Below are 17,636 nucleotides of genomic sequence, written 5' to 3'. Positions count from 1 at the left end.
TTTCGAGCGAGATCGTTGCCAGCGCCCCTGGACTGGCTTGTGCGGGTGGCACATAAAAGACACCATTTCGAGCGTGGCCGTTTTCGTGCGGGTGACACGTAAAAGCACCCACTACACTCTCTGAGTGGTTGGCGTTAGGAAGGGCATCCAGCTGTAGAAACTCTGCCAAATCAGACTGGAGCCTGGTGTTGCCATCCGGTTTCACCAGTCCTCAGTCAAATCGTCCAACCCATGCTAGCATGGAAAGCAGACGTTAAACGATGATGATGATGATGATGATGAACTCCTTTGATTCCTATTTTACTTGGGTGGATCCTCCATAACCATTCAATGTTTTAAAAATGCTATTGTATCTTTTTAATTAAATATTATTAGGACTTGTATAAAAGTTGTTAAAATATTTTGTATATTGTAGAAGTATAGCCACATAAATTCTGGTCTGAAGCATGATTTTTTCATTGCCCCTGAAAAATTACTGTAGCCCTCAATTTATTATATTGTATCCATGGACCCCAGTTGAGGACCCCTGCTCTAACCTATCATCTTCTAGCAAAAAACCATCTTCCTCTCTACTGTAGCTCCACTCAGTTGGAGGAATCTTAATCTTCATGAGTGTTAGTGCTACAAAAGAAGTAACCAATACACTTTGTAAACTGGTCGGATAAGGAAAGGCATCCAGCCATAGAAACCATGCCAAACCGGACATTGGGGCACAACGCCAGCATGGATGATGGACATTAAAAGATGATTTTGTTAAGGTTATTTCTACAGATATGCTAAACAAACAGTGAGTTTGAAGACAAAAATAGGTAATGAGTGTATATGTCATATTTCAGAAGTTTTTGCCCCTTCATCAGCACTCATCTAACCTATTCTCGCCTCCGAACACATTGCTTATATAGCCACCGCATACAGCGTTATTATGTTATTGGATATACCAATTTACATATTAAACACATTTCTGGAGCTGGTATGTAAAGACTTGTAGAACATGGTATTGACTTATAAAGACATTTAATATACTTTCTAGTATATTATGGTTGCATAATGAAATACCACATACCTACAAACCATTAGTCTTTACGTACCTGCTCTAAGAATGTGTTTAATATGTAAATTGGTATATCCAATAACTTAACACCACTGGATGCGGTGGCTATATAAGCAATATGTTCGGAGGTAAGAATGGGTTAGATGAGTGCTGATGAAGGGGCAAACCACCCCAGAATATAGCATATACACTCATTACCCAATTTTGTCTTCAGTCTCATTGTTTGTTTACATCTGACGTCTCAATATGAAACGTTGTAGCAAAAAATCACTGCTGGCTATAATTTCTATAGAATATCTGTAGAAATCACCTTAAAATAATGAAAGAAAGCACTGCTAATGCAGTAGAGTGTGGTATTGACTTATAAAAACATCTAATATATTTTATAGTGTATTATGGTTGTATAACGAAATACCACATACCTACAAATCATTAATCATTAAAAGATGATGATGATGATGAGGATGATGAAGATATATACATACATACATACATAACTTACATACATACATCATCATTATTGTTTAACATCCATATCCCCCCCACTTCTCTCTGTAACTGCACATGTGTTGTTGGTAATTTTTTTCCCTTTGGCCTTTTCTGTTTTCCTCTCTGATGAAGAGCTATGCTCAAATATTCAAAAGCTCTCTCTTCTTACTGAACATCAAGCTAATACATTCCATGTTGTTGTTTATTGCTGTTATTTTTAATGTTCGTTTATTTGATTTAACTATACACACATACATATCATCATCATCATCGTTTAATGTCCGCTTTCCATGCTAGCATGGGTTGGACGATTTGACTGAGGACTGGTGAAACCGGATGGCAACACCAGGCTCCAATCTAATTTGGCAGAGTTTCTACAGCTGGATGCCCTTCCTAACGCCAACCACTCAGAGAGTGTAGTGGGTGCTTTTACGTGTCACCCGCACGAAAACGGCCACGCTCGAAATGGTGTCTTTTACGTGCCACCCGCACAAGAGCCAGTCCAGGGGCACTGGCAACGATCTCGCTCGAAAACCCTACAAAGGCCAGTCAGGCGGTACTGGCAACGGTCACGCTCAAGATGGTACATCTTATGTGCCACCCGCACAAGAGCACCAGTATGTATAACATTTTAACAGCATAAAATATATTTTTTATATATTTTACAACTGTACCCATGTTACCTTGACCATGTAAGACAAGAAAGCACTTTTTTAATGGTCATCATTGAATGACAATTCACTTCCTTCTGACCATTCAGGTCAGTCATATAAGTTATGCAACAGCATATTTTCATAAAATAACAAAGGAAATAGCATGGATGTGTGATTTCACCTTGGACAAGTGTCTTTGACTTTGGGCTTTGACCAACCAATGCTTTATAAATGAGGCATAGTAAGTGTATACTGAACGTTGTCAATTCCGATATTAGAAGGGCTGCTAGATTAACTGCAGCACTGCCATTATCAACTAATTTTGCAGTACTGCCCATAGTTGAGCAATTTTTGGAGAAGTACAAATGTAAACAAATACACAGACACATATATGCATGCACTCACACCCTCACATACACTACAGCACGCATACACACACATGCACACTTCTTTCACTTTCTGTCTACCATCATCTCTATTTCATCTCATTCATTTCCTTACTATTTTTGCTCTTTTCAGTCTTATTTTAGCAGGCACACACATTTCCTCCTTTCTTTTCCATAGAAGACCCTCCTTAAATTGTTAAATAGAATTCAGTTCATCTGACAGCATGCAAACTTATTCTATTGTATAAACATTCTAACTCCTGCTAGCATCTATTATTGGGGTGGAGGGTTGTCATTTGTGTCTTGTGTCAACTTCCTGTTGAAAACACTACTTCTTTTCTTATCGTTGAAGTAAAGCTGTTTTGGATAAATAATGTCTGCTGAAAGAGCTTATGCCATAAGCAAGTATATAACTATAAGTTAACTAGTAATCTTAGCTTCAGTTCAGTTTAAAAATTAAGAAGAAAGAGGCCACAAAGCCTACAAATTTAGTAAGAAGAAAGTAACAAAAGGCCAGCATAATGATAGTCAGTTATATTCTTTGCTTATGAATATTACATTCTGGGTTCAAATCTCACAACAGTTTCCTTTGTCTTTCATTTCTCAAAGATAAATTAATCAACCAGCCCCACCACCACCACCACCACTTCAAATTTATACATTGTGCCAATGTAAGAAATCAGTAAATTCTTTATATACTTAATGTTCATAAGTGCTTTGTTGTGGTAGCTTTCCTTAAAAGCATCTCATAAAAATTTTAGGTTGGGTTTTATTTTGATCATCTTGTAATAAATAACCAAGTCTTCATAGTTTTTAATCTATCGATTTGTAATGAGAAAGAGAAATCTTTCTAAAATTCGGACTGCCATTTAGGGTCCTTACAACTTCAGAATATTAGGTATATTATCATATTCATTATGAAGAGAGTAAATAGATAACTCTGTACAACTTGTAACTAAATACATGAAAGATATACTGGGATTCATGGTGACTTAATGCAGTCAGTTGTGTGAACAGACCAGAGCTAAAACCTGTACAACATCATCATCATCATCATCCAGTGTTTTAAATCTGGGTTTTGTCCCTGTTAACGGGGGTGGCCAGATCTACCTCAATGCCCATTCTCTTTTGGTATCATGAGGCTTTTGGTATCATGGTGCCCATTCTCTTGGTATCACAAGGCTTTTTTGGAGCTGGATTTTCTACAGGTTGTCGTCAACTTATGACCACAATTGGTTCTGACTGACTGGTTGTAAGTTGATTTGGCTGTAAATCAGCCTGTAGGTCTACATAACTTTGTTTTATATTTTTACATTCTCAGATAAAAGTCACACACAGCATTTTGTATTATATTATTATACTGGCGTTAGTCAAAAATTTCAAAGTCTCAAGCAATCATCTTAAACAAATACGAGGTTGCCTCGATGTCTCCGCAACAGGATATTCATCCAACACTTGGTATAACCATAGTGGCGATCAGTAACCAAACCTAGGGGAAGCGTTTGTTAGATGGCATCACCCGTAGACAGATTAATTTCTAAGGAATTAAACCCATTAGATTTCAACCGGACTATTTATTATTGCTGCCGTGAGCTGGTGCATCAAACATCGTAAAATCAATCAGACATAAGTTGGATAGGTCGTTAGTCAACGGCGACCTGTACTGAAAATAAGAAGGTGATGGGAAGAAGAAAAGTAAATATCAACAATGGCTGATAAGGGAAGGAGTGATGTGTTTGTGTGTGTGTGTGTGAGAGAGACAGAGAGACAGTGCATTGGGTAGTAATAAAGAAGTGATGGTAAATGGAGATAGAATATGAACAGAACTAATATGATGTCATTCCTTGTTACACAGACAAAATGATGAGAGAGAGGTAAAGTGGTTGTAGGGAAGCATGTTTATAGAAAAGTGAGGATGTAATAATGAGGAGAGGGGTGAGTAATGTACTGGGACATAATATAAATGTATTAGTCAGGAGAGACCCAATTACAGATATTATATATTCCAGTCTCCAGTGCCACCATCATCGTCATTTTTATGTCTGATTTGCCATGCTGAGTTTGGACAGGTCCTCTGCAGCACAGTGCTTTGATACAAGATATGGTCTTTTGTCATCTCAATCATCATGTAGTTGTCTCTTCCTTTGCTCTCTTCTCTTTCACTTTCTCACTCTTATTACTTTGGTTCTCTTCCATTATATTCTGCTCCATTGTACTCTTTGGCATCTTCCACTACTCTCTCTTCTGTCTGTTAGGATCAAGACAGTTTCCAAGACAACTGACTGATGCACATGAATAAACACTGGACTATCTCGTCTTGCCAGAGACAAAAGCTTTCTGACAATGCCACAGTATGATGTATCCGGCATATTTTATAAAGTTGTTTGTGAATGAATAGAGTCAACACTGCAGACAAAGCAAACTCTTTAATGCTGGTGCCATGATAAAATGCATCCATTACTCTCTGTAAAGTGGCTGGCAATAAGAATATCTAGCTAGAGAAAACATGCCAAAAATATAATGTTGGCATATGATGTGGTCCTCGACCCATCTAGAAGGGCAGTAACTCTGAATAAGAGATGACGGTGTTACATGACCTACCCATGAGATTAGTTTTCATCACTTCATCATCCATGCTTTCTTTGATCTCCCTCTTCTAAAGGGTCATCTGCATCATATCCTTTTATGGAGATGTGATGCAGATGAAAGATACCAATCTTCAGCATAGTCATCTCTTTTACACACTGCATCTGATTCCTCTTATATCCAATTATTCTCTCAGCTTTTGTACCCATTAACATTTTTGTTGTTGTTGTTGTTGTTGTTGTTGTTGTTGTTGTTGTTGGCACTCCGTCGCTTACCACGTCGAGGGTTCCAGTTGATCCGATCAACGGAACAGCCTGCTCGTGAAATTAATGTGCAAGTGGCTGAGCACTCCACAGACACGTGTACCCTTAACGTAGTTCTCGGGGATATTCAGCGTGACACAGTGTGACAAGGCTGACCCTTTGAAGTACAGGCACAACAGAAACAGGAAGTAAGAGTGAGAGAAAGCTGTGGTGGAAGAGTACAGCAGGGTTTGCCACCATCCCCTGCCGGAGCCTCGTGGAGCTTTAGGTGTTTTCGCTCAATAAACACTCACAACGCCCGGTCTGGGATTCGAAACCACGATCCTATGACCACGAGAGCGCTGCCCTAACCACTGGGCCATTGCGCCTCCACACCCATTAACATTACACATCCAATAAAGCATGCTTACTTCATTTCTTTCCAATGTTTTCAAATCCTGCACCACTAAGCTGTATCAAATTTCATATCTATGCATTGTATACTCTAACCTTCACTCTGAGAAAAAAAATCCCCTATAGAATTAATAATTGCTCTCGAAACTATTTTCTACCTCATTCTTATTTGGTAGATATGCTTTCAGAACATTCTCCTCTACTACTAATTAGCTCACTTAGGTAACGAGTGCTATCAACTAATTCTAGGGACCCTTAAAAGCATTCCAAGGAATAAAATTCTGCATTTCTTCTTGCTGCTCACTACTCCTGTACGTCTGTAATACATAAATCTTACCTTCCCTTTTAACCTGCTTGTAATCACTCTACATTTCTTCTTCACACGAGCTACATCATATGAATTTCCTACTTACACTTTTTCTGCATAATGCGCATGACCACTTTCCAGTCCACAGCAGGACCTTGTCTTCTTCCCTGCTAATTACACATTGAGTCTTTTCTAGGTGTTTACTTTGAGGCATCTTAATTCTAGGTTTTCTTTCCAAGTATGGAACTTCATCTCTACATTTTTGGCTAATTCTGCTATGAGAACTAGGCATTAACATTAATATTCAGCTTGCTTGCTAAAATGTAATAATGCATTCTAAAGTGATTAATAAATGTCAAAAACATTTAAAAGACTTTCTTCTCTATAACCAGATTTCTTTTTTTCTTTTAATTTCTCTATTTTTGGTGATGCATTTCTTTTTATTTATTTTTTGTTTTGTTTTCTTTCTTTTCTTTCTAAGTTTACTTTTTTTTTTCCTTTGTATTACAAATTTTTTTCTTTTAATTTCCAGATGAAGTTACAGTTCCACTTTTATTGAATTGTGGTGGTTTCCAAAAGGTATTACAAGACAGTGTCTTATGGTTAAGCAATGGTAATACCCGGTCTGTATTACACTTTGATGATATGGACAACATCAATTGTGTATTAGATGGTCAGAAAGTTGTTCTTCTTTTTAATAAGGTTAAGTATGGACAATGAATGATTTTTTTTCAAGAATGCAAACTTTTAGTATTGTTTTTTTTTTGTGTTTTCTTTTATTTTTGACTAGAATTTTTTTTTTTTTTTTGCAAAATCTCTCTTCCCTCTATTTTTTCACTCTTCATTTCATTTTTATCCTTTTCCTTCTCTGTTAAAGTTTATTTCACTGCATCACTTAGCTCATCTCTGTGTACTTCCTTCTCCGTAACTGTATAAGCTTTGCATGCATGCATGTAAATTTTGTTATTAGTATTTTACATGTATTAATTTTCTATGTTAACCCTTTTGATATCAACCTACTGGACAATGCCCTTGGTTCTATGATACAAGTTTCCTGTTTTAAAGTTATATAAATTAAAACCTTCCATCAAAATTTTTATATTAATTCATGTTCCAAGTACCAGCTGAATAACAACAAAGTTATTTAACTAAATTCTTCTTTATTGCTAAAATTAATTGAAACAAAGGCAGCATATTTCAATAGAAATATGGTAACGAAAGGGTTAAAATGTAAACAGTATATGTTATTGTCTGAGATCCCTCATTATTTTTTTTTTTTTGTAACTTCCTCTTTGAAGTGGCAGATCTTCTCCAAGAAGAGATTTCATAAGACTAGTAGTGGTGGCCTGCTTTATCCAACTTTAACATTGAAATGTAAGTTACATTTAATCCCTAGCAACTTTTGAATATAGCAGTAATGACAAATTGAAGTTGCATAACTTTTAGCCAATCCATTCTGTTCTATTGATACTCTGTCAACAAGGTTAATTACATGCTAAATTCATGAATAGTTAAGAATTTATTGTTAGAAAATTACTCCTTTTAAAACCCATTTTAAATGTTGCTGCAACTAAGCCCCAGGAGACATCGTCTCCAGCTGGTTATATGACATGATCTGTGTCATATTTTTGAACAAGGGAATCTAGCACCCCCACTCAGCTCAAAACAATATCTGTGTATCACGATATCCGGGTTATTTCCCTTCATCAGCATAGAATAATTGTTTGGCTAGAGGTGGCGCTGCCAAATTCCCGTTAGAAATATATAATTTTCAAAGTGACAACTAGTCACTGATTTATAAATTAGAAAATTACTATTTTTAAATCTCACAACGAGAGATATTCAGCAACAGTACTTTGGAGTAAAGATTGTTTGCCAACATAACATGGCAGTCCTGGTTTAGGACGAATGTTGCTGAATATCTCACATTGTGAGATTTAAAAATAGTAATTTTCTAATTTATAAATCAGTGACTAGTTGTCACTTTGAAAACTATATATTTCTAACGGGAATTTTTGATCATAAGTTTGTTCAGTGAGGGTTAACTTGAGGCTAAACAACAACCTTTTTTTTTACTCTATATTTCTTTTTCAACTAGTTTCAACATTGGACTGTGGCTGTGATCATGCTGGAGTATCACTCCTGAGGATTTAGTCAACCATATCAACCTCTCTACTAATTCCATTGAACTCTGTTGAATCACTAAGTTGTGAGATGTAAAGAGACACTGCATAAACAACAACACAAAAACATGTACAAAAACACATCTATACACATAACAGGCTTCTGTATAGTTTCCATTTGACCAAATTCCATTCACAAGGTATTGGTCAACCTGTGTCTGTAATGGGTAACACTTACCTGAAGTGCTACACAAGTTGCTCAAATCCAGAATCACATGTTTGCAAAGCAAGATTTCTAACCTCACAACCATACCTATGCTTATAAAATCAGAATTCTGACTCCATTACGGCAGACTAACAGTAGCACAGAAGAAAAGAAAATTACTACCAACTTCCTTACCTATTTCACTTTTAAGACGTTGGTAGTATTTTGCATAATGAAAACCAACATGCCACACATGCAAAAGACTAAAATCTTAGATAAAACATACATTTCAATCACTTCCATAAAGAACACTCAGGGGAAATTCTGAAGGAAATACAGAAAACATAAAACTACAATAAATAAGATTGATTATTACAAAAAGGAGTGGCTGTGTGGTAAGTAGCTTCCTTACCAACCACATGGTCCCGGGTTCAGTCCCACTGCGTGGCATCTTGGGCAAGTGTCTTCTACTATAGCCTCGGGCCAACCAACGCCTTGTGAGTAGATTTGGTAGATAGAAACTGAAAGAAGCCCGTCGTATATATGTATATATATATGTGTGTGTCTGTGTTTGTCCCCCCAACATCGCTTGACAACCGATGCTGGTGTGTTTATATCCCCGTAACTTAGCGGTTCGGCAAAAGAGACCGATAGAATAAGTACTAGGCTTCCAAAGAATAAGTCCTGGGGTCGATTTGCTCGACTAAAGGCGGTGCTCCAGCATGGCCACAGTCAAAAGACTGAAACAAGTAAAATAGTAAATAGTAAATAGTAGCGAATAAGCTCTAATAAATTCTAAAGGATCGAGTCTGTTGCTGACATTACCTATCTCAATTGGTACCACAGTAGAACTTTTAATCAGACAAGTGTAGAATTAACAACTAAAGGTTATAACTTGACTGTCAAATACATCTTGTATAGCTAAACTCTGCATGAGTGTTATGTGATATCTGTGGTGTTAGAGATCTAGAGCAAAACAAATCTACAAAGGTTTAATATTTGTCCTTAAGATACCTTGCTCTCTGCTTGTATGTGTTTATGAGCACCTTCTTTCTTAAATTTTGTTCACTCTGTGAAATCACCGTTTCTATAATTTCAGAAATGTTAGATTTTGTTGCACATCTAATGATGAAAGTTTTTATGATTTCTATAATTTTCTAATTTTGTTTAAACTTGCAGTTTTCTATCTATCAATCTATCTGTCTGTTTGTCTCATCATCATCTTCATCATTTTATGTCCATTTTCCACACTGGCGTGAACTGGGTGGCTTGACAGGAGCTGGGAAGCTGGAGAGCTGCACAAGGCTCCAATTGTCTGTTTTGGCAAGGTTTCTACTGCTGGATGCCCTTCCTAACACCAACCATTTTACGGAGTATACTAGGTGCTTTTTACATGGCACCAATGCAGTCTGTTTAATCTAATCTATCTGTATATCTATCTATTGTCATTCCTTTATGTCCATTCAGGAGTCTATAAGAGTGGGATTTAGCCAATATATCCGTCTGGCTCCAAGAGCCTATGCCCGTGACTATCTGCTGGACTACTCCCTCCAAAAAAAAAATTTTGTAATAAAAATTATAAATAAAATCCCTATTTGAACTTTGCAAGATCCCACACTCTTTTCAAGGCCCAAAAGCAATCTTGTTTCTCTCAAATGCCCCTGTGTCAGCTGGAATGAGTTGGATCCATATATGTATATTTATTATTTTTCATTCTTTTTCTGTCTGATTCTCTCCTTTTTTTTTTACTTTTGTTTATAAATATTTTCCTTGATTTTGAAACCACTTATTCAATAAGGATTCTATGTGATACACTTTTAATGATTTTGATATTTTGTCGAACTACTTAGAGCATATAAGAGAATAAAAGGAAAAGAAAATATGTCTGTATATCATCACCATAGTCCACATGATATCTGCTTTATCTATCATGCATTAGTTCATCAAATTTGGCATACTAACACAAGTTGTATCCTTTGTAATTTTATATGAGAAGTTTACCAATTTCAGATATGACCTCACTATTTCTTCCTGTTTTTTCTATGTTGTGGGCACCTTAAACTGTCAGTGCACAGCACTTCTCCAACATACATCGTTTTATAAGAACCTAATGAAAACAGTTACATTCCTGTACAGTCAGATCTCAGTTTTACCTTTGGCTCTTCTTGAATGTTATGAACAGCCAAGTAGGTAACACAAAGTAAACTGCTGACTTTTGATATAATACATATATCAAATATGCATTGTGTTCTAGTCAGATAATGTTTACACTATGTAAAATATATTCATGACTCTGTGTGTGTGTGTTGTGCAGAAGTTCTTTGTTTTTTTTTTTGTGAATACTTTTTCTACCTACTTGTATATGACCTTTTATTCTATGCACATGTATCTCCATTTTGACTGACTACTTAGCCATGTTAAGCTGTGAGATCTACAAACCAAAACTTATGTTTATACTCTGTTTTAATTTAGTTTCTTCCTGAATAATTTTTTTTTATCATTTACCTTTGATGTCTATTATTAAATGAATCTAACTTCAATAAGCATCCAGATCATGTTAACAATTCCACATAAAATTAAAACTCTACATTTTCCTCATCATCCATTCATTTTATATATTTTTGGTGCTACTCCAGTCTACTGCAGTATCCACAGTCTATGCTGTGAAGTTACTTAATATGAGTTAAGGGTTTAGGGTAGACTGCATGCTAAAGTGTAAATGGCCAGGTAGACTACATGCTAAAGTGGTACCATATTTTCTTTTTTCATTCATGATTCATTCTCTTTTCCCCATCCTGGCATGGGTTAGATGAGATGAGATTTATTGAGGGAGTATACAATGACTAGATGCCTTCCTGTTGCCAACCTGTATTTGTTTTTCAAGTAAGGTGTTTTTAATCCAGTAGTTTTCACATGTCAGAACTAACAAAACTACCAAATTACAGGACATATTGTTTACACAAGATGCAAATGTAATATCAGTATTGCTCATATGGTGTCAATATGAAGACACGTGAAAATAAACACTCACATACACATAATAGGCTTCTGTACAATTTCAGTTTATTCAATTGTCTTCACAAAACATTGGTCAAGCCAGGGTTAAAGTGGACCCTAGCCCAAGGTGCCACACAGTGTGATGGAACCTGAAACTACATAAGGCTATAAGGTGAACTCTGTAACCTTACAACTATGCTTGTATCTTATTTTATTTGGGTTTTTTTTTGGGGGGGGGGGGTTCATTGATATTTAGGTTAATTTGTTTATGATGATCAAGAATAACTGTGCAATACCTCACATTCACTTATGTTTTCACATTGATTTTTCATTCAAGTTGATTAAATAAGTACCTAAGTGGAATATGTGAACTTTTATGTTATAATTTGCATCATCATTATCATCATTTAACACCTGTCTTCCATGCCACCATGGGATGGACAGTTTGACATGGCATTTTGAGTCTGATGGCTGCATCATGCACCAATGTCTTCCTTTGCATAGTTTCTATGGCTGGATGCCCTTTCTAATGCCAGCCGTTTTATACATGACACCAGCTCTCATGACTTGGAAGGCTCCTGTAACGAAAATGAAAGAGAGAATGGATGATGATCATAGGCTGAGAGATGAGGGAATGGTAAGAGGGGAGTCTGGGGGAGTATGGCAAGGAACAAGAAACATTGTAATTTCAAACCTTTTTCATAAACAATCAACAAGATTTGATCTTATAACTTTTTAATTGTATGTTCAAAGTAGAACTCAAACATTTATATTCTTAGGCTCAGAAGGAGTTGATTGAAGCAAATGGCTTTATGCAAGAAGGGTCTTTCAGTAAAGTTGATGTTGATGCTGTAAATCTGAAAAAGTTCCCTAAATTACAACAAGTGAATTGGTCTACTGCAGTTTTAGATAAAGGAGATTGTCTTTACATACCTCATGGGTAAGTCAAAATGTATATTGTATCAACTTTTGATTATTAAATTAAACTAGGGAATGTAATTTGTAATTTATATATATATTTTCTGTTAAATATTTCAGGTACAGTGGCTGTACCTCTACTAGTTATGTAACTTTCAAGAGCTCATATCTTCACTTTATCTATGCATTGTGTTCTTTAACTCATTATTCTGTTCACTTCAGCTTAGTTGAAAATATAAACTACTTTCAGTGAATGGTTAACAGTATATCATATTTATTCCTTGAATTCTAAATTAAGAAATCATCCAGTTCGTGTCAGCATGAATGTACAAGAAAATGACATATAATCACTCAAAGATGAATGGATATTTTGTCCAATCTATGCAAGCATAGAACTAAAATGACGGTAAAGAAGTCTATGTAATGCTTATAACTTTGACCTTTATGGAAATGAAGAACTAAATCTTAATGAGATTTGAAACACAGAAGTGAATGTTCTGTAAATTTCAGCTTTGTTATCTTTACAGCAACTTTCTAGGCTAGTTACATATTCAGATTATCAGGTGTACAATTGTACACCTGATATATTCAGATAACAATCCTCATCTTGATTGTTATAATTTCAGTGCTTCAGCTGTTTTACCATCTGACCTTCTTCAGATGCCTAACATATTCAATAACTAAATACGACATCTGAATAAAGCTAAAGGTTACAACAGCCAAAACATTGTTTAATAACAGCCAAGATGGAGTCACTAGTTCAAATATTTCAATGTATAGTAATGACAATCCCTCTCAGAAGTTCCAACAAAAACTATTATTGGTTATAACTGCTATAGAAGTATTAGTATTTGCTGCTAGAAAAACAAAGCTACTGCATTAACAAGGGGAATTTATGTATGTATGACTACAATGATGTTATGAAACAGATGAGAGAGAGAGTGAGTATTTTGACAAAGTAGATAAGAAGAAGCCTCCGCTTTTTGTAATTTAATTGACAATAAGAGAAATGAGCTTCATTTTGGTTATAAGAGCTGTGAAAATAACATAAATATTAGCAATGTATTTAATGAGAAAGTCTTTTTATTAAATACATTGTCTTATTCTTAAAGTTTGTAAAAATATTTGCTTCTATTTTAAGTGTCATATTGGCAGTTTAGTCAAGTATGTACTAGTGCATTTCCTGAGAAATTTAAATATGAGATAGTTATTCACAGATATTCTACTCTTAGCCATTTACTGGAAGAAATTTAAGATTGGTTACATAAAGAAATACACCAAAACATCAAATGAATTTCTAAAATGTTATTCGGGTATTTAGCTGAGTCTAAACATAGTGATTAAGTACCTTTTTTTTCTAATGTGCAACCTTTGAAAATAATGTTTAAAAAAAGAATATCTTAAATTAAATAATTTCATTTTTAATTCAAAATTTAACACTGATTTTATTTAAAAAAATTTTTTACCTGAAATATTGATTGAAGTTGGTATCACCAATTCCGATCCAGTAATGCTAGAAATTTGGGCATCAATTATTGGTTCAGTCACTTATGGTGGCTTAATAAATCCAACTGTGACTCAACAGAGATAAAAAGTAGTTCATTAACTCTGGAACAATTGGCAGTACAATCGAATAATGAACAAGTCAGGTAAGAACATTTTCAAGACAATTATTTGCTGAAATTTAGTTCAATACCATTTTGAATTTTAGAAAATGTATTTATCAGTACATCTACTTACAGCAGACATTCAGATATAAAGAATATCATTTATTGTTTTGTAGAGAAATTGCATATCTGGAGAAATACTGTCTTACATTTTGACAAACCATAAGTGAAACTGTTGTTCTTTATGTAATATTGATGAGAAGACATAACTTTACTGATGCATTGATTTGGCTTTACTTGAAATTTATTTAACTGTTTATTTAACTGTTTATTTAATCCTTATCTGACCTAATTGGTGAATCTTCAAATGTTCAATTGATACTCTAATACCATAAGTTGGATTTGGCAAAACCGATGAAAACAAGCCAGCAACATCTTTCTATTTAAAAAAAGAAAAACAAACGAAAAGCATTATCTTTGTCAACAGCTATGCTGTGAACAAAATCTCTAAGTCATAATATTCACAAAATCAAAATAGCCAAGATGTGGTCCTAATTCTGTGTAGTAATTAAATGAACAAAAATGTATGTAATGTACGCATATTTAGTTCAGTATGAGTATGAGGGAGGAACACTACCTTCAGTAGAGATCCCACTAATTTCTTTTTAGGACAACTCATTTGCCACTGGCTTCAACTTGGCATCCAGCTCTCACCTACGGCTCCATGAATAATCTGCATGCAGCAGCATGTCCTCTATTGAATAACAGCATTAGTAGGCCAGCTAAACCAGGTTTAGGGTAACCATGCCTTAAACTTTGGGTTAAATTCTTTAGGGTTTGTCACCTGCCACATGGAAACTAGATTTCTGGTGAACTGTGTAGAGGAAATCTAAGCACTTGAGGTTAAGTTACAAATTTATTTGTATCTTTAGGACAAACAATTCATAATGTTTATATATATATTTGTGTGTGTATATATATATAAATATCTAATCATTGACTTTTAATTTGCATATCAATACAGCACAAAACAATTAACTCAATCAAGAGTATTAAATATCAAGACTATAACCTAAGAGGAAACTGAAATTTACTTCTCTTGTTACATACATACACACATACATGCATTCGATCTAAAGGCTAATGAAATTGTCATGAAGACAATTGACTGTTGCAGCAAGCGAATTTGATATTTTGGAGAAATGTGTGAAAGACTGGAGAAAGTGGAGAAAGATATTGAACAAGCTTCAGACATTGTAACAGACAATTGTGCTGACAAAGATCAGCCTTGAAAGTGACCACAATTGGAGAAAAGAAAGTTAATGTGTGGGTACTTGGAAATCAAATTGTTGAGATAGCAAATGTATAATTTATGCCATTTGAATCTTTGCACAAAAGAAATCCAAGGACAGAATTTGGAATTTTAAGATAAGTGCCAAAAGATGCACAAGGTTCATGAGATGGAATGATGTAGCACTTCAACAGAGAATGAAGGTTACATAACGGCTGCCTTCTTATCTAGATGATTGCATACTAGTATTTTCTTAATTTGTAATCGGCAGGTAAAAAAAGATTACTGGTTATCATGTAGCTTTCTTCCATCTGCTGATTACAAATTATTGAAGCTGTTAGGGGAAATCATCGAATCACCATTTGTGAGTTATCAGAGGATGGGCAGATTAGTTATGGTTCAGTTCAGTCCAAAACTGCTTTCAGCTAATCAAAAAGATACTCAGGTTTCAGTTGCACAAGATCTTGATTGTGTCGAGAATGATGAAAACTTTTTGAAAGCTTTGCATAGGCCTCTGACCAAGTATTGCCAAACTTTTGGCAAAATTTGATGCAGATTCTCTGCTCAACTTTCCCTATCATGATCAATGCTACACATATATTCCAAGCACTGCTGTAAACAGCAGAAGTGAGCTAGAATGTTAAAACTTAGTGCGCATGCATAACAGAGTTCAAAGTCAATCTGTGCCTAGTAGCTTCACTCTGCGTGCTTTAGCTTCATTACTAATAGCAACAGTCCGTATACTTATTGATTAGACCATGTATACTAGATAATTATTGCTGTTATTCCAATAATACATTGAGTTTTTCTGTTTTGATATTTCTTCTTTTGTTCATTTAGATGATTTAAATCTCTATTACTGATATGGTGGTATTTTAGATTGTACCTTGCATGTCAGTTTCCCAAATCAGTATTATAACTGATCCATGAAATTTAGCTGATCCTAAAAATTCAACTTTTATTTAACTGTATATGGTATTCAAAAAATATATTCATCTTAATTTATATTAAAGAAAAATAAAAGTGAGTTAGGGAAACTTTGATAAACGTTTTGGAGAAGTTCCCAAACAAAATTTTTATTAACAATCAACTCTGCAAATTTTGCATACCTTTAAAAGCTGAACTATTTTGTAATCTAGTGATTTCACAAATTTTCACCAGATTTGTTTTTGTAATTAATACTAACTAAAGACATATTAGATATGGATAAATTACATGATGACAAAGATACATATTATATTTAAAAAGTACATGATGACAAAGATACATACTATACTTAAAAGATTAATGTAATTTTATAAATGTATCTTGAAGATACAGTTAGAAAATACTGCAAAATACAGCAAAATAATATTTTTAGACCTAATATTCAATGCTTGTACACATTCTTCAAGTTTAGATACATGCATGAATTGCTTGAACCCACATTTTCAACTGACATCTATTCTCTTCTAGTTTGAGACAATTAGTATGCAAAGAGTGTACTTACACAATCTTAATTTTTCCATTATTTTCAACATTTTGTGTGTCCTCAGATGCTGAACTTTTGTAAAGTTCCTAAAGTTTTTCTTCAATATTCAATGTAAATTCAAAATATAATTCTTTTATTTATAAATGTTGAAAATTGATGATTTTTGAAAAGAAAGGTAACTTTATATAATTATATTGTAAAAATTTATTTTCAATTTGAGTATTCTGTTAACTTTTCAAAATATTTTTTATTAATTTTCCAGGTCCAAATTGCTTTCTAAATGGGCTAATAAAGAAACAGTCAGTAATAAAGAATTCTTTTCAGAAATTTCTAAGTTTGATGAAGAATCACGGGTTCAGGTATATAAAAATGTTAATATATTTGCTCCTCAACTCATCATCATCATCATCATCATCGTTTAACGTCTGCTTTCCATGCTAGCATGGGTTGGACGATTTGACTGAGAACTGGTGAACCAATCTGATTTGGCAGAGTTTCTACAGCTGGATGCCCTTCCTAATGCCAACTACTCTGAGAGTGTAGTGGGTGCTTTTACATGCCACCGGCACAAAGGCCAGTCAGGTGGTACTGGCAACGGCCACGCTTAAAATGGTGTATTGTACGTGCCACCCGCACAGGAGCCAGTCCAGCACATTTTAATTTTTGGTAATGGTAATATTTGGAAATTTGAACAAAACAAATTTTTACAATCTAATTTCGTTTTTGGTATACTTCTAACCAGGATATCATATCAGCTACTTTACAGAGCTTTTTAGACAAAATTTATTCATTATTTTCATCACCATTTGAGTCAAATATTTCACATGAAAACCCAATCTCTGCATAGGTTGCAGGGGAGTTTTGACAGTAGACAGATAGCGTGTGGGGGGGGGGGG

At 34.7% G+C, this 17,636-nt stretch overlaps 1 protein-coding gene across 1 annotated transcript in view; it reads left to right on the top strand.

The window, feature by feature from the left end:
• The window catches only part of LOC106883937 (uncharacterized), a 27,821-nt gene that overhangs the window by 6,275 nt on the left and 3,910 nt on the right, over window positions 1-17,636 (top strand). The window contains exons 3-6 of the mRNA XM_014935085.2: window positions 6,661-6,830; window positions 12,233-12,393; window positions 13,856-14,020; window positions 17,003-17,099. Of these exons, the coding sequence (XP_014790571.1) occupies window positions 6,661-6,830; window positions 12,233-12,393; window positions 13,856-14,020; window positions 17,003-17,099 (593 nt within the window). The remainder of the gene's footprint in view (window positions 1-6,660; window positions 6,831-12,232; window positions 12,394-13,855; window positions 14,021-17,002; window positions 17,100-17,636) is intronic.

The sequence above is a fragment of the Octopus bimaculoides genome, chromosome 3 (genome assembly GCF_001194135.2).
Source record: "Octopus bimaculoides isolate UCB-OBI-ISO-001 chromosome 3, ASM119413v2, whole genome shotgun sequence".
Lineage (NCBI taxonomy): Eukaryota > Metazoa > Mollusca > Cephalopoda > Octopoda > Octopodidae > Octopus > Octopus bimaculoides.
This window is presented reverse-complemented; position numbering and strand designations above follow the sequence as displayed.